We start from the raw sequence: 17483 nt of genomic DNA on the forward strand, positions 1-17483 counted from the left end.
CTACTAACTTCTACCGAAACTCAGTTAGCTGGATTTCACATGAACTTGGATTGTTCGGTTCTTCGAAGCTCATCCTGGACTTGCCGCCATAGCAACAGGTGCGGAGCTCGTCGGAGTCTGGCTCTAACAACGGCACAAACTGTTTGTATTTCTTAGAGATTCTTTGCGAGTGGCACTATCCTTTACACTATTGGTGATGCGGAAAACTTGGTGAAAAGTGCTGTCTGTCGTGCCATTCGCAAAGTTCATCTGCTCAAGCAGTTTTAAGGGGGTTTTGTGGTATTTGCAGTTGACTGATTAAAAATATCTTATATGGTGTGTGACTCCATGTTCCACATCACAAATGTGGAAGCAAAATGGCCTGGTTCTGTGCATGACTCCAGGATTTTCAGAGAGTCACATTTATGCACATTATTTCAACGTGGTAAGGAACAATTTAATATCAAGTTCACTGTATTACATAAATTCATTCAGAGTCTAACAATACTGCATTTTTCCAGGTGCTTACGACATGATATTGCTTGGTGACGGGGTTATGACTGCAGGCAGTATTTTATGACGCCATTCCCTTACCCAAACCCCGGACCACAAACTCGTTTCAATGCACCTCTTGCCAGGACAAGGGCACGCATTGAAATGACCTTTGGGCAACAAAAGAAAGATTTCAGTGTCTGAAGCGTCTGAGGGTTGCACCGACAGGGCCTGGTGACATTATTGTTGCATGTGCAGTACTCCACAATATTGCCACCATCAGAAAGGAGAGGACCCCTGTGGTGGAGGTGCACAGGACAGAATTGTGGAACACCACTTTTTGAGTTTTCTTTACACACAAAAGCCTTCATTAAATTAATAAAAGACAAGACAACATGCATACTTGAATTTTATTTCAATGATTATGTCAATAGAAGCCATTGATGGTCTTCTTTTGCCTGCAATAAGATATATTGTCATCCATGGTCCGCAATAGTCTTCTGTGTGAAATAGTGTATTAGCACTTACTCTGAAGTTCCTTTTGAAGCAACTACATTTTTCAGTTTTCTCTTCTTTAAAGTGTCAAGTTCTATTTCTCCCCTTATTTTTTGGCGTTTCAGGTCAAAAAACTGTATTTTCTGTTTTAGATCCCGTTTATATAGATTACGGATATCACCCTGTGCCATTTTTGAATAAAAATAATTATCAAAACCAAACCAAAAACAAAGAAACATAAAAAAACCCAAGCGTCATGGAACAGAAATAAAAAGGAAAAGTACCACACTGCCCTTCTTTTTATCGTTTTGTGCAGTAGGCCTGTCTGGCCTTTCCTACTGCAAGTCAGAAATAATATGTACACAACTATAAATTAAGTTCTTTATGCACTTACAATACTTCCTCTAAAGGACAGTCATCTGAGAGGGTTTCTTCACTGTCCCGTGCAAAATAAACAAATGGGTATTCCAAGAAACACAAGTATTTGCACTTTCTTCACTTTTGATTTAGAAAAATTCCACTTACTGCACATATTTCAGCCACCACTTTGTTGGGAACAGGTAAGAGTGTTGGTGTATTGTGTAAAACTGCACAAAAGAGGAGATTTTACGTTTATCTAAAGTAAGAATTTTAAGTTTATCTAAAGTAAAGTAATTAGTTGTAACAAGTTGACGCAATTTTTTTACTTTCATCCAATGAAACACTTTTTTCAGTGAAGGAAAACATTTAATCAGTAACATAGCAACCATTTTTTTAATTAGGTTATGCAGTTTTCAACTTCACAAGTCAAAGCAATTCATCTCAATATTTAATCAGTTGAAATGACAGTACCAGCTCTTCACATGCTAATGTAGACTTATGTACCCACCAGATCCCTACACTCTGCAAAGAAACGATGTCTTGTAGTCCCATCCCAAAAATGGTACAAAAATCACTGTCATGTATCTTCTCTGGATCGCTTCCACATTCGTGGAAAGGTCTCCCTGCTGCTACAAGATCAGCAGATTCTGTAGCCATCTTTAAGAATCGGTTGAAAATACATCTCTTCCGTCAACATCTGACCGGTCAGTTTTGACTTCAGATCTCTTTTCAACTCCTTCTATAAAAAAACGTAGCTTACTGTGGTAGGCTGAGACCAGTTCTATTGCAAATATGCTTTTTGTTGTACTTATGTTGTTCCAATGGCTTCCATTGTTTACCTCATTTGTAAGTCACTTTGGATAAATACTTTGACTAAAATGTTAATCTAAAGACCACTGGACAATTTATGAGCTCAGATCAAACAATAAACTCTTCAGAAGCTATCACAAAAGCTGTCATTCGTGGTAAAGATAACATCATGCTGTATTAAGAATCAGCTGTATGTAAACTTTTAAACTGGCTTACTTTTATGGATTTGGTTATAATTCGGTATACACATTGTTAACATTTGTTATCTGATAAAATCAGGCCCGTTTTCTTCAATAAATCTAACAGTTTCCAGATTCTGCAAGCTATATTTAAACTCGGGACCACACCTATGTATGGATGGATGGATGGATGGATGGATGGATGAGATTGAAATAGTTTGCAAGTCATTGCATTTGGTTTTTATTTACAGATTTTAGTAAATGGTACTGCAAATATGAAGGTATTGTTTTGTTATATTTTATTAGAATGAAATAGACTAACAATTTGCATATCATTGAAACATTGCTAAAACAGTTTGTAATTTTTCTGATTGTAGCTTAGTGAATAGAGACATGAGTGTTTAAATTATTTGACTTTTTGTGCAGAAACAGAAAGACAAAATGGACAATGCCACAGTTTTCTGTTTTTTGTACTAACGTAATTCAATATGCTAAATAAATGAAAAATTGATCAACAGATAAAGCCCTTGAATAAATCAATTTACTGTAATGTTAAAAAGTATTGTGAATATATCCCTTACATTGAAGTAGTGGATAACACTGAATTATGAGGTGGTGTTTTACTGTGAATATTCTTAAGTACAATAATTTTCTATATACTTTTATCACAACCGGCCAATAGCGGCACAGATCTGGTTTTCTCATCTAATCCAGCACTGGGCCAGCTCCAGACCAGCTCTGTTCCGTATCTGGACCAGATCTGTCCCACATTTGGACCGAAACACTATATAAAAAGCATAGCTGGTCTGGAGTTGGCCCAGTGCTGGCCCAGATGAGAAAACCAGATCTGTGCCGCTATTGGCCCGTTGTGATAAAAGACACCGGGCCAGTTCTGTTGTACACAAATGGCCCAGAACTTAAGTATGGTCCGGGTCAGATCTGGGCAAGATGATTTTTACTATCCGGGGACAGATTTTGCTCCCCATTGACTACCATAGTAAGAAAAAAAACAATGGCAGTGATAAGTGCTCCAGAGCTGTTTGCTGTCATTCTTCGGAATGTCTTCTTCTGTGTTCAACAGACCGAAAGAATGATAATGTAATTTGTCCTATATGGTCGATGGGGGCAAGATCAGTTTGGTTATAAGCATTCTTCCAGATGTCTTTCTCTGTGTTCACCAAAACAAACAAATAAATGAATACAGATTTGGAACAACTCGAAGGTGAGTCACTGATGACAGAATTTTCATTTATGGGTGAAGTTTTCCTTTAAAAATAACTGCGCGACGTTTCCATATATAGCCATAAGAGGGCGCTAGTCTTTTACAGTCCTTATATAACATGCCTAGGCAGCGCAGCGCTCTTTTTCAGCCGAGTCCGTCATCAGGTCACAGCCAGCGCTGTACGTCTCCTGAAAGACCCAAACACAATCCAACAAAATGATCATCTACAAAGACATCATCACCGGTAAGAATAATCCTTAATTTATCGTAACGCACCAACATATTATGTTCCTGCCGATATTTTTGGAGTCGGATGCTGCCTAGTTGTTTTAAAACGCCGGGTCTACTGCGGCCTAACTTTCTGGAAAGCTGTTAGCTTGGTGGCTAATCACGCTGTGAAGTTAGAAAGGAATCGGTTGCACTGCTGTCGTCAGCATTATGTTATATTGGCGTGTACTTGAACATTTCACGGCATTTACACGCCCGAATAGTAACGTGTTTTGAACGTTGTTCGGTTAATTGTGTTTAACGTTGGCGTTAAGCGGGTTTAGCGGTGTTTGGCTAAAACGCCGGTCGACCGGTTTGCTATTAGCTAAAAGTTGTGGTGGCGTGTGTGCGGTACAACACTTAAACGCCACCCGAACGATGTCGGTGAAAAGATAATAAACGAGGTTTTTTTTGTGAATTTACCACCAAAACGGAACATGTTGTACCGCTACCTGGTTGTGTTCCTTTATGATTTCTCTAACGGTTGTAAGATGGTGAAATTTCAGCTGAACAGGGCGTGTTCGTACATCAGTTCGGTGTGAGCTCATCATCACTCGGCGCTTTAAATCTGACTGACGAAGTGCCACGTACAACCCAAACGTCATAGTGTTCTTGCGCTCGATTTAACTTGTGTTCTTCGTTCACAGGAGATGAGATGTTCTCCGACATCTACAAAATCAAAGAGTCCGAGAATGGGATGATGATTGAAGTAGAAGGGAAGGTATGTCTTCTCTCCCTCTCTTTACCAAACATAATGTCTTTTTAAACTAAATCCGGTAAATGACCCATTAATAGACGTACGATGATGACATATTAGGACACCTTTGAAGGTTACGACCGATGAAACGAAACCGTAATCTGAGTATTTGTCTAGAATGGGCTATAGTATTGTTTTTGTAGTTGTAAAGTAATCTGACAGGCTTGCATAGGTTGGTGACACTTAAGTTTTTCAGATATTGCTGAATGTGACTTTGTGTTCCTTTTTAAAGCATTCTTTTAAGACTCGGCCTGCGTTGAGTAGATGTTTGACCCTTTTCGATGCTTTTGATACTCTAGATGATCAGCAGGTCAGAAGGAGACATAGATGATGCCCTGATTGGTGGCAATGCATCAGCAGAAGTCCTGGATGAGGGCTGTGAGTCTTCAATGGTCAGTGGTGTGGATATTGTCCTCAACCACAAACTTCAGGAGACATCCTATGACAAGAAGTCTTACACGGCATACATCAAGGACTACATGAAGGCGTAAGTGTTGGCCGCTGTCATTCCAGTAGACAAAAATCATTATTGACGGAATGATAAATCATGCAACCATCAGTTTATTTACTATGTTGTACCTTGAAACAGACTTTGTGTACTGTAAATATCTCAAAGGGTGCTTATTTATATCATTTTGGTGTTAGACTGTCAAATATATCTTTTTTTGCCTAATACTTTTACTGTTTCTTTGACAGAGTGAAAGCTAAACTTCAAGAGACGGCACCTGACCGGGTAGACCCCTTCATGGCTAACGCTCCTGCAGAGGTCAAGAAAATTTTAGGCAACATCAAGAACTTTCAGGTAATTGTTTTATTGTACTTGTAGTGGCAGGGTTCCATTTTGAAATCCCATACTTTTCCAGACTCAAACATACAGACTTCTCTGAAGATTTTTCAGACCATATTTAAACCGTATATTCAATGGTACATGTTAACGTTAGTGTTATATGCATTAGGTATACACATTAGGCGGGGACTATTTCTAGTGCCGTAGATACGCGGTGGTTAGAGCCTCGGACTAGGTAACATCTCGTTTGTGTGATTCGGAGTTGATGACTTTCTTCATTTACGTTCGGACTTTGCAGACTGCTTACTTTCAAACATTGGAACATAACACACTGCATGAAATGTAATTTTCATGATCTGAAGTTACTTGCTCTTTAAACATTCGGGTATGGACTAGCCTTAATTGTTTTAATAGGCTAACCACAACCAATTAACGCATATGAGTCAAAGCAATATGGTTAAGGATGAACTAGTGAAGCTCTGGTCATGTTTTTGTCTCATTTTTCTTATTTTGTAGTTTGCATGAATATTACAATCGGCCCTGTTAGTCAAGTTCTTTATTTAAATGTTGACACGCGTCAAGCATGCTCAAATTAGGAGAGCAAGCTCCCTAGCGCTCTGCAAAGAGGGAGGGAGTGAGTGATGCAGCCAGTGGTTTTAGATGAGACGTGTAAACGGCCACATACCATTTCTATGGTTAAACATTTAGCTACATGCTCTTTCACATCAAGCTGATCTTGAGCTTCTGTCAATAGCAACTCCCGCCGCCTTTTATTTGATTAGACCGTAATCATCGGCTTCCTTCATTTGATTGGCCAACTCGATCAGAGAGCGCTGTTAGACAGCTGAGGTAGACCAGATCCAAAATCCGCTATCTAGGCGCTTTGTACAATATTGGCAGCACTAAGTACAGTTTTGTCCTATAAGGCAATCTTTTCACGATTTTTATTGCATACCAAGGAAAAACAACGTGGATGTCAGGGACCTAAATGGCGGGCACGGCCTTGTGCTGAACATGTTTGATGGAACAGTTGGGGGCGATCATGGTTACTGCTGCCTAACTGCGTAACATCCTATCACAGCCAACAGTACTCGAGCAGATTTGGTCTAGTCCTGATCTTTTCACAGCGCTCAAAATGTGGTTGGGGTAGGGATGTTCATTACGCATAATTTTCTTAACCGACGCTCGTTAACCGAACATCATTTTAACTGAGATTTTTATATAAATCGGACGTTGAATAAAAATACAGTTGCCGATTGTTTGTGACCCGATAAAAACAAATTTTTATTGGTTTATTATGAAAGTGCAAACAGTAGCGTACAAAACGGATCAACAACGATCACAAGAGAACCTTGATAACAAAAACATAATATTATAAATGAAGAATATAATTTCGAAAAATGTCGAAAATAAATAAACTCTAAATAAGCCTAAACTGAAAAAAAATCACATAAATTAAATAGTTAACAAATTAAGATGACAACGCAAATTTTTTTCTAAACTTAGTTTGACAGCTGGCCTACCTCAGTCAAAAAACTTTTTTTTATTTTTTAGAAAAGGAGCATATGCACATGCTGTGGGGATAATCTGGACCGCAGCCTGTTAACTGCGCTTGCGCAGCCGCATCCGACACACTTGTTCATCTTCTGTAGTGGCCACTGCCAAAGATGCACACATTTCTGTCGAAATGCTCCCACACATTACTTTTTTTCGCTCGCTTCATTTTGCTTTCTCAGCGAAATGTCTGTTGGCACGTGTGGCTTCACACGCTGACGTCTTTCATGTGTTGACGTAAGTTAACGAGTATTAGCACATCTTTCGTTGTCATGCAAAAAACATGAAAATCTATTTTTTATTATCTGTATTGTCATACCAAAAAAAAAAAATGTCTATTTAAAGAAATTAAACCGTTTAACTGATAGAAGAGGTGGGTGGAATGGTCAGAAATCTATTTCACGGAATGAGTAAATTATTTTACGGTAACGACATATTCATGAAATCTTTCATTATAATGCTGTATTTTACCAAATTGGTGTTCGATTTTTATGGTTTTGATTTGATTCAACATCGATTAGTTATTACGTAGATGAAAATGCTAGTTTTGCAAGCATGGAATCCACATTTAAGTATATATATGCTTGTAACTGAAACTCTTTCTCTTACATTAGTTAAATACACATTGACAGTAGAGCCCATACAATTATGTTAGGAATTAGTTTTTATTTTTACTTTGGGTAACCAAACAAGTAACCAACATTCAGATTTTAACTTTTTATTTTATTATATGCTCTAGCATCTCCAAATGCGCTGTTCCATCGAGTTACAACGTCAGTCTTCAGCTTATGTGAGGGTAGATCTAGTAGCTTTTGTTTGACTTTCAGAGTATGGCTGGCAATGCTGCTTCGATGAAAGAAGCCAGTGATTCGTCTGATTTTGCCAAGCAACTGGGCCATTTTAGGGAGTTTGAGTGCCGCTTGCGACGCTAAATTCAGCGTATGAGCGTAGCAACCAACATGAAGCACATTCATTAGCGCCGCCGCACGGACCATGTTTGCTGCATTGTCGGTTACGAGAGCCGGTTCTTTATCAGCAATGGTGTGGACAGCCCGGGTTTGTAAAACATGTGACGCGAGTGTCCAGTCGCTTCCGATATAGTGACATGTTATGGTGACATACGAGTCAGTTGCCCTGGAGGTCCAGCCGTCACTCTTTCTGCTGACTGGAGAGATGATGCGACATTGATCTTAACCTCTGCATACTTTTTCGGTATTGCCTTTTCACTGAGGTACTTGCGTGTAACCATTGCGTATCTCGGCTCCAAAACATTGGTAAGATTGTGAAATCCCTCGTTCTCAACTATAGTGTATGGGTGTAAATCCTTGCAAATCATCATTACTATAGCATCAGTAATTTTCTTAGCGTGAGGTGAATCTGACTCTAATTTGCAGGCAAAAGCAACGTCTAGACGTTCGGCAGGTTTCGTAGGTTTGTTGTATTGTTGCAAAATTGTAAAACTTGCAAACAACAGTTGTTTTGTCGACCTCACCTTACATTTAAATGTGAGATTGTGGAAAGATATTTAAATTTAGGGGGAACGATCGAGCCGGGAAGAATATATGGCGGGAGCGGGCGGGTGTGGAATATAACCTAGTGGGTGCGGGATGAAAAAAAACTGTCCCGCGCAGACCTCTGGTTCGGCTGCCTTCTGTGGCGTGCCTTTAGTCTCTTTCCCAAGATAGGATGCCAAGGTTCTTTGCTTTGTCCTAGAAAACACAAATGCAAGGCATTTTAAATCTACTCTTACCCTCATTGCAGTGCTATGCTATGATTAGTTTATTTGAATGTTAACGTGGCTATCTAGCAGCTATGCACTTTGGTGGTACTAGGCTAACAAAGTAACCAATGCATCTTAGCTCTCTGTGCAGTTTGTTTGTGCTAGGTTAGTAGCTAATGTTCACATTAAGCTTAACGCTTCATTCGCGCTTTGTGTGAACACACAGTAAGATAGTTAGCTAGCACCACGGAAGTGCACAGAGCTCAAGCTACATAAGCATGAAATTTATAAGTGCAAATAACGACACCTTTACGTTTGGGACTAAATTTGAAGTATTCCCAAACCTTCGAAGATTTAGGGAAAAGATTTCTGTTTAAAGAAAAGTTTGGAAGTGATGTCTAGAATTTATTTGCAATGGTTTCATTTTCCATAGCCTCCTCTCGATAATGGGGACGTGCATCGTCTAAACTGAGCGTAGCTGCGCCTGGTTGTAGTTTTGGATGGTGCAACAGACGTAAATATTTTTCACAAGTCTGCTAGTAGCTATGCCCCACGTTGGTCTTGCACCCAACTTTTTTACATCCAGCTGGTGCAAACGGCCCCTGGTTCTGTTGTGTATAAAATCCAAACCCAAATTTATAGATTTTCAAAGTCTGATTTTAAATGGAAAACTGAAGTGTGGTTTAGAATCCCCCTGCGTGATCTGACTAACAATTTTTTTCTATGAACACTTTTCAGTTTTTCACTGGTGAGTCCATGAATCCAGATGGCATCATCGGTCTGCTTGACTTCCGTCAGGATGGCGTCACACCATACATGCTCTTCTTCAAGGATGGCCTGGAGATTGAGAAATGCGTAAGTTTCTGCATTTTGAGTGTTATTCATAAGGTTTTAAAAATTTTGCATTACTTTAGATTGTTTTTATACACATTTGAGAAGTACTTTTGCATGCAGCATCCACCGATAGACCTGCTGCCCACAATCAGTGGCCTTTGGGTTTGCACAAGGATGCAAAAGTAATCCTCCTTGTGTCTTTTCGTCATCAGAAAGGTTTACGAAATCGACTAAATTAAGGAGAACACCATTTCATTAGCTTTCAGAACCATAAACTGTTAAATATTTTGCTTTGTTGCACTTTATATCTCCGCTTCAAACATTGTGGAAGTTTAACTGCAATCATGGGGTTCGATGTCTTATAATTGTGCGATTTACTGTTGGCATGCAATCAAATGGGTTTTTGTCCTAAAGGGATTTTAATGGTATCAAGTCATTTTCAGTTTGTTTTAAGCATGTTTTTCTTTCTCTTTATAGTAAATTTACCAAGTGTTCTCGGCCTCTGCTCTGTGGATTGGGCCCGTGGATTAAACCAGTCATTCCCCTCATCCTTTCCATCAGGACCAGAGGCTCTTTTAACTTCACGAGGCCACTGTTTTCATTTCTTGATTAATGTCCGTTACGCTGAGAAGATGTGATGGTCCCTTCACGAAACTAAAAACAGGACTTTTAGCAAGCCAAACCACAGTGTGAAAGTATTGTGGTTAAAAACTGAATTCTTTCAGGGTTTTCTTTTATTCGGTCATCTCGGAGTTGAAGTTGACTGCTGGCTTCTCATCTGCTCTGCATGTCGTCAGCTTGTTTCAGCAGATGTACAGATGTATTCTCCCTCTCCCCTTCCCATTGAATCACAGGATTGTATAGGATTTCTTGCCACCATTTGTGAAAATAAAGTCAAGCTGCTGGCTAATTAATATTGTTGCCTGTGTTGACCGTTCTTAATTGGGTGTTGCATAATAAATAAGCAACCTCAATACTTGGTATTGTTTGACTGTTGGGTGACATGGTAAAAGCAAACTATAGATGTTCTAAAGGAGCTGGAGTCTTTCTGATCTTTCATGCACAAACTACATTCCTATAAAACCTGTTAAGTGCATTCAAATACTTCATCTCAAACCATTAAAGCCGATAAAGAAGCATTAAATGGTGCTTTAATTATAAATTCAAAATACAAGGGGATAATGTCTCATCCCCATTGACTTCCATAGTATTTATTTTCCCTACTACGGTAGTTAATGGTGGATGAAATCTGTTGTGTTACTGACATTCTTCCAAATATCTTTGTGTTCAGCGGAACAAAGACAATTATACAGGTTGGGGTGGGCAATATGAGGTCAAATTTATATCACTGTATTTTTCACTGTCCAATCGATATTACGATATGATAAAAATGTGGAATCCCATTTGAGTACACCTTAGTAAATAAGAAATCAAAGTAATAGGGTGAAAAATTATAAAAATAGAATGAAAAAAGCCCCAAAATGTAAATCCAAAAGTGGCTTCAAAAATAAATATAAAATGCTAATCAAACCCGCCTTCTGGACGATCTGTTGTACGCATTTGGGTGCATGTCTCATATTCGCGGACATGCATGGTTTTCAAGTGGTGAAAGAGATTGCTGGTGTTTCCACCTTTGGCTAAAACAACATGGCGACACAACTTGCAGAGTATGGTTTGTTGGTCTATGTCGAATTTCCATACGACAGAGGAGCCCACCCTTTGTTTAACTAATTCCTCCTCGTGCTGTTCAACAATCTCACTTTCTGCACAATATCTATTTATACATACCTATGTTTAAATGTATAGGATAATGCAATGTAAGTCGCTTTGGATAAATGCATAAATGTTAATAATAAGAGTTAATGAATATGCATGATATCGCAAAATTCATATCATGGCGCAAAATAATCCCGGTCATCACGTACATACCGGTATATCGTCCATCCCTAATACAGGTCTGGAACAATTACATTTATTTTTGGGTGAACTATGCATTTAAATCTGTTAGACATAAGCACAGGATAAATACTTTGTTACATATACTCATCGTGACACCAGGTTTTGTAGAAAGAGTATGAATTGTTTGAAACCATTGTAGACAGAAGATATAGAAATTTGGTCATCAAAAATTTAAACAATCTCAAACTTTACAAAAACTTTATTTCAACATCATCAAACACCAAACAATGTAAAACGTCTAATTCAATGTTTTTAAGCAGAAAATAACAAGTTATTATATCAGCTTGTTTGCTTTAAAACATTAGCCTTTTTATACATAAAAACATGAGTTTATATAAAACACCATCTAATCTCACCTATGATCCTGTTGTAGTTTTATAATGTGAATACAAAAAAAGTGAAATGTCTAAAAACATGAGCATGAGCAATATCTAGAAATAATACAAATATGCAGTACTTTGGGAAGGTCATGGGTTGTTTTTGATAGCCACTGATTTCAATAAATGGGTCTATAAAAACACTCAGTCACTCTTTTCATCATTTTGATAGTGCCTGTACTCCGGTTTAAGCTCCCAGGTGTTTTTGTGGGTGCCTTTGACATTGTAGATGCCAATGTCTCGAAGAATCTCCTTCAAGTAAATCTGTAGAATACAAAAAAAAACAATCAACCTTTTTGGCTTCAGCACCACTAACCCTTCCGCACAAAAATAGACATATATACAAGTTAGTGTCAGGGGATCGATTCTCTAATCTAGTTACAAAAACCTCATAATATTTTATGAAAATTATTATTTCAATTGCCACAGAATGTCAGGTAGATTTTTTCAGCACTTGGGAGGTTTTTCTGAGCAGTATAGTATATTTAATATAATCTTATCCATTAAAAATGTCTAATAATTATATAGTTATTTTAAGAACAGTGTTATATTCTATATTATGAAAATCTTCATATATCCGACTCCAGGTGTAATTTCTCAGGACATATATTTTAGTGATATTTGTAAGGTATAGAGACATTTTGTGGGTTATTCCACATACAAAAGTTGTTCAACTCACCACAGGCTGTTTTGTGATATCCACAAGATCCTTAATATTATAATACTGATGCTTCTCAAAGGCGGAAAACAGCATGTCCAGCACCTGCTGTTTATCTGCACGTGCCCTCTTCCCTTCTTCTTTCTTCTTCTTCTCATAGTCCAGCTGTGACAGAGAGTGGTAAATACAGTGTGATAGGCAGATATATCACATAGACAGACACACATCTGCAAGATTATGGAAATGCTTGATTTACATTATAGGTGTGATTAGCCACAGGTTTGTAGTTGGTGGTAACAGCCTTGTCAAGCTGCTGAGAGAATCTGATTGGTTTGGATGACTCCTCAATCTGCAGTCTGCAACGAAAGAAACATGTTGTTTAAGTTCGAGCAACGTACACACAACAATAGGTTGTTTAGCATAATTAACTTCTGTAAATCCAACTAGATCACAAAGTTATGTCCATCGAAAGCAAAGGTATAAAAAACGTGTGTGTGTGTGTGTGTGTGTTGGCCCATAACAGGTGATATGTACAGATCTTTCCATACTGCACTGGGCCATGTTTTAAAAATAATGTTTTGTACAATTATTGGTTTCTGGTAACTGGTTTCTTAAGATGCTTAATAAATATGAACATTAAAAACATTGCATCAGAGTTATTCATGGATTATAATTCCATATATTGTGTCTTATTTATTTATTTACTTACCTATTTCTCTTTATTTCAATAAAAACAGCATAATTGTATGTACAGCTGCTTTGCAACAATGCAAAACTGGTTAAACTGCCAGGCCAATAAAAATAAAACTGAACTGAATATTTCTATTAAAATGTGTGCATAAATGTGCTGTAATGTACACAAATGAAATTACCTCTTAAGCCTCATGTAGTTTTCACCTGCTGCCGGTCTGCATTCTGCTCTCTGGACCACCAATCCTTCCAGTGCAATTTTGTCTTTGTGAGAGAAAATAGACATCAAGACTTTGTTGTAACAGATCAATCTCTGCTGAAACACACAGTGTATCACTGCTCTCATCATAGCATCATTAATGAGAAACATTGCAGTCGGTTCTGCTCAGTATCACTGTTCCAGGCTTTGGTGTGTGATTGTTGCATACATGACTAACATTCATAAACATACCAATTCTAAAGTTTTAAAGAGGGTTGCTTACGTGCTGTTGTTTTGTTTACTAAAATGTTTAAATATCTGTATTAATGGTAATAAAACAACCACACAGTGTTTCACACTTAGTTGGTCTTTTGGTCATGGCCAGCTTTTGTTTAAATCAACGGCCAGCAGGCCGGTGCATATAGTTTAAGGCTTGACCTCCACTCAAGCAAGGAGCGACGTTGAGGACTCACCTGGGCCTGTACCTGTACCTGGGCCGCTGGCCTCAGCATCTGACTGCCCTATAAAAGGGATGGCAACATGAGAACAAGGGGAACATTCGCCATATGATAACGGCAGGCGGCGCTTCACGGAAGTTTCTCACACAGCAATCAGCGAAAGCACGCACACACACACACACACACAAACAAACAGACAAACCATGGAGGTATGGCAAAAAGTGATGTCATTTCTGCACAATATTTGCTTCAAGGTTATTTTAGTTTACTAAAAGCTAATTTTTGGAAAACTTAACCAAAGGAAAAATGTAAATGTTGCCTCAACAATAAACTGAAAGAAGTTAAAGCACAAAAATTATTAAAAAAAACTAAAATAAAAATGAATTAATCTTATATAGCAACATAAATAATAATAAGTTATAAAATGACAAAAGCATATACCGAAGTTGCCAAAACTTTAACTAAATTTGACATAAAAAATAAAAGCTAATAATATAAAATATGAATCATTACCATTAATGACTCAAATCAAAACCATTAATAACTTTTAATGCCCCCTCAGACTACATTACTAACCATCAAAATATGAGGAGAAAACGCTAAACTTAAGGTATTTATTGGATACAATTAATTGTAAATATAGGTTATAAAATATAAAACTAAAAATAAAGCATAAACTGACAACAGTTACTATCAGATATTAAATAGGTGTGTTTTCTGCTTTGAAAAAGCAATTGTTTTGGACCGCCTTAAAAAGCATCGTATCCAAGCTGGACATCACTTTTGGCCACACACAACCGCGAACGGTCAAATGAGATGAATTGAAACCAATGAGTCAATGAAACAGAAACCCATGCTTCCCCTAATCCCAACATACTAGATGCCCACACTCCACATCCCACTAAAGATGTTCTTTCAAATCAGTGTAGATTAATAAATGTATTGTTCAAAGATCCAACGGGCAACACGTAGATTTATATATAAAGTGAACATGTAGGATATCATTATTTATTTAGAGTTGAAAAAATAATGTGCAATGTATAATATATAAATAAATAATGTATTTTTTGCATCTTTATCACAATATCGGTTTAAAACTAAGTTTCAGGCTATTTATCTTTATGTATCCTTATGACGTCTTATCCAAAGCATTGTGCAATTGCATATTAATTTAGTTCATGTGCTCCCTGGTAAATCAAACCCATGACCTGATATATAAAATTAACAATATAAAACCGACAAATCACAAGAATCTAAACTGCAAACTGAAAGGTCAGTTCATTAATCTTATAATGACTTAACATACGTAAAGACATTTGCTACATGTCAGAAGTGCTGGTATATTCAAACAATCCGCTCTTCGTGGAATTTATGTCTCCATGCCATTAAACTAGATTACAGGATAATTGCTCTATTAGTATCCTATAGACAGTTTCATCGGATGCATGTGCCTGGCCCGAAGATTATTTCCGTCCGAGTTTGTTTATTGGCCTGGCTAGTGGCTTATAATATAACTATTTAGATTTTAATTCATTTTTATTCATATTAATTTATATTATATCTTATTATAACTGTATTAAATAAGCAATTTGTTAAATCGGTCGTATTGTTGCACTTAGGTTTAGCCAGGTAACGGTTCTTCTACTGGTAACCCAAAGGTTAATACTGGCTAGACATACTCTTAAGATGCTAGAGCTACCTATCGTCATTTAGATGTTTTCAGAAATAATCTACAGGGACTCAATTCTTTGCGGATGTGTAATGGAAATAAGGTTTGGGCCACAAAAGCATGCATGCGCACTGCAGTAACGTTTGTCTATGTTGTTGCTTTGTAACCATCTATATATAATATACGTTTTTAGTGCATTTATATGTATGCATTTGGCAGACACAATCAAAGAAGTCAAATACAGTTCGAGCGATGGAATTTTTAAAAGATGTATTTAAGGACATAAAAAAATATGGGTTGTAGTTTATTTTACAGTACGTGTACATATAGTGCACTTACAGTGTACTGACCTAAGAAAGTACCGGGTAATAAAAGGTGACAACATGGTATAAGTTTAGGTTTAGGGGTAGCATCAGGGTTAGTACCCTACTTATTACCCAGTTATTATATTTACTGTAATAAGTACACAGTATGTACATGGGAAACAGGACTGTAAAATAAAGAGCTTCTTAAATATGAATGGGCCTTGTTGCACTCAAGTATAATGTAATAACTAAAGAAATCCGTGTCACGGAAAAATGATGTGGATGTGAAGTAAAGTTTCACATGCAAAGACAACACCCAAAGCAAAAACAATTCCATGTAAATCAAACAATGATTAAGACAGTTGATTTGGTTTCAGTGGAATCAGAAAACACACTCTGCTACTACCAACACACACACACACACACACACTGATGAGAGGCAGAGCTCAGGCAAATGTAAAATACATCAGATCAAAGCTATTACACCCTTATATGCGATTTCTCTCAAAATAGACAACAAAGGGAGCTGTAAAGAAACCACCAAATAGTTAAAAATAGAGTAAATAAATGAGACTAGGTGGAAAGAGAGTAAGTGAATTACTGAATGTGCAGAACGTTTCACGAACTGCACAATAATACTTACCATATGAGCTGCTCAAAAGCAACATTTTATATAAAGAATAACCATGGCAAATTATACTTTTATTACTAAATCATTCAAATTCGTTCAAAAATGAAAATGAAGTCCAGGGCCTCTAAAATAAGGAAACATTTCATGTCATGACAGCTCATTCTTACCTGAAGAACTTTCTGTAAATACAGCCAGAGTCTGTCCACCAACAGTCTGAAGAGTGAAAGGATGTTCTCTGGGTGCTCGTACCAAAGAAGCTTTGTCCCCTATGGTGTCTATAGTGGTGAGCTCCTCATTGAGTGTGAATGAAACCTGTTAATACAATCATTCAATAAAATTAATCCGTTTTCAGTCTTTTATAAATCCAATAGCAAAGTAACGTTTCATGAAATGTACCTCTGCTTTGCCCTGGTTCCTGAACAAACAAAAACAACGTGTTTGAATGAAACAATGTATATAAATATATATCTATATATCTATATATATGCTTGTGAACTGATATTACATGAATATAAATGAACATACTTTGAAATTAGAAGCTTTCCGACCTCTCCTCTCCCTGTTGCTTTCGCCCATTGCTGTGATAAATACTTTGGGACCTACGACAAAATAAATCATATTCTGAATCTCTATAAAATGTATTTTTTAATAAATTTAGTATAACTTCTTACAAATAACATGTGTTTGCATGTTATTTGTAAATGTTGGAGCCATGCTCGGTTCTTTAAAACAACATAAAACGGAAACAGAATGATCTGGCAGCATTAGCACTAGCAGTACTCTTCATTGAGCTAACGGCGCTTACTTTCACCAGCCATACGCCAGCGTTTTGTTTTGCGCCAGTTAAATCCACATCTCCCTTGTCCGACATCGTTGTTATTATAAAATGAGACTTTAAATGCTTGTTATTTCATGTGGATTATTTGCGCAACTTCTATCACGCACACACTAGCCAGTGTATTACTATCATCAACAATTGCAACAGAATAGAGCCGGCTGTACGGTGACCCATAAGGGCCAAAAACCCAAGCGTTGGATAAAACGCGTTGTCGAATATAAAAAAGGCTTCGTTAATAGAGCT

General features: G+C 37.4%; 2 protein-coding genes across 3 annotated transcripts; one reads left to right on the forward strand and one right to left on the reverse strand.

Moving 5' to 3' along the window:
- The first annotated feature begins 3639 nt into the window (after nucleotides 1–3639).
- Nucleotides 3640–10370, forward strand: tpt1 (tumor protein, translationally-controlled 1). Its single transcript, XM_079462760.1, has 6 exons — nucleotides 3640–3781; nucleotides 4452–4525; nucleotides 4861–5048; nucleotides 5258–5363; nucleotides 9361–9477; nucleotides 9934–10370. The coding sequence occupies exons 1-6, from the start codon at nucleotides 3754–3756 to the stop codon at nucleotides 9934–9936; spliced, it is 516 nt and encodes a 171-aa protein (XP_079318886.1). The 5' UTR covers nucleotides 3640–3753; the 3' UTR covers nucleotides 9937–10370.
- A 1229-nt stretch (nucleotides 10371–11599) lies between these two features.
- Nucleotides 11600–17433, reverse strand: gtf2f2a (general transcription factor IIF, polypeptide 2a). 2 transcript variants are annotated; one of them, XM_079462551.1, is made up of 9 exons: nucleotides 17208–17407; nucleotides 16928–17001; nucleotides 16799–16817; nucleotides 16570–16714; nucleotides 13813–13860; nucleotides 13323–13404; nucleotides 12707–12806; nucleotides 12472–12615; nucleotides 11600–12056 (listed from the first exon to the last, which is right to left on the reverse strand). In XM_079462551.1, exons 1-9 carry the CDS (start codon nucleotides 17271–17273, stop codon nucleotides 11937–11939), a joined length of 798 nt encoding a protein of 265 aa, XP_079318677.1. In that variant the 5' UTR covers nucleotides 17274–17407; the 3' UTR covers nucleotides 11600–11936. The 2 variants fall into 2 exon arrangements, with proteins under 2 accessions (XP_079318677.1, XP_079318678.1); XM_079462552.1 differs by lacking the exon at nucleotides 13813–13860 and having other exon boundaries at nucleotides 17208–17433.
- Between the last annotated feature and the right edge of the window lie 50 nt (nucleotides 17434–17483).

Source organism: Barbatula barbatula, assembly GCF_947034865.1.
Source record: "Barbatula barbatula genome assembly, chromosome: 8".
In the NCBI taxonomy this organism is placed as follows: Eukaryota; Metazoa; Chordata; class Actinopteri; order Cypriniformes; family Nemacheilidae; genus Barbatula; species Barbatula barbatula.

Coding starts and splice junctions, on each gene's coding strand:
- tpt1 (XM_079462760.1), top strand. CDS start 3,754: ATGATCATCTACAAAGACATCATCACCG. Junction 4,526..4,860: donor TGATTGAAGTAGAAGGGAAG/GTATGTCTTCTC, acceptor TTGATACTCTAG/ATGATCAGCAGGTCAGAAGG. Junction 5,364..9,360: donor GCAACATCAAGAACTTTCAG/GTAATTGTTTTA, acceptor AACACTTTTCAG/TTTTTCACTGGTGAGTCCAT.
- gtf2f2a (XM_079462551.1), bottom strand. CDS start 17,273: ATGTCGGACAAGGGAGATGTGGATTTAACTGGCGCAAAACAAAACGCT. Junction 13,861..16,569: donor ATTTACAGAAAGTTCTTCAG/GTAAGAATGAGC, acceptor TCCCTTTTATAG/GGCAGTCAGATGCTGAGGCC. Junction 12,616..12,706: donor TGGCTAATCACACCTATAAT/GTAAATCAAGCA, acceptor TCTCTGTCACAG/CTGGACTATGAGAAGAAGAA.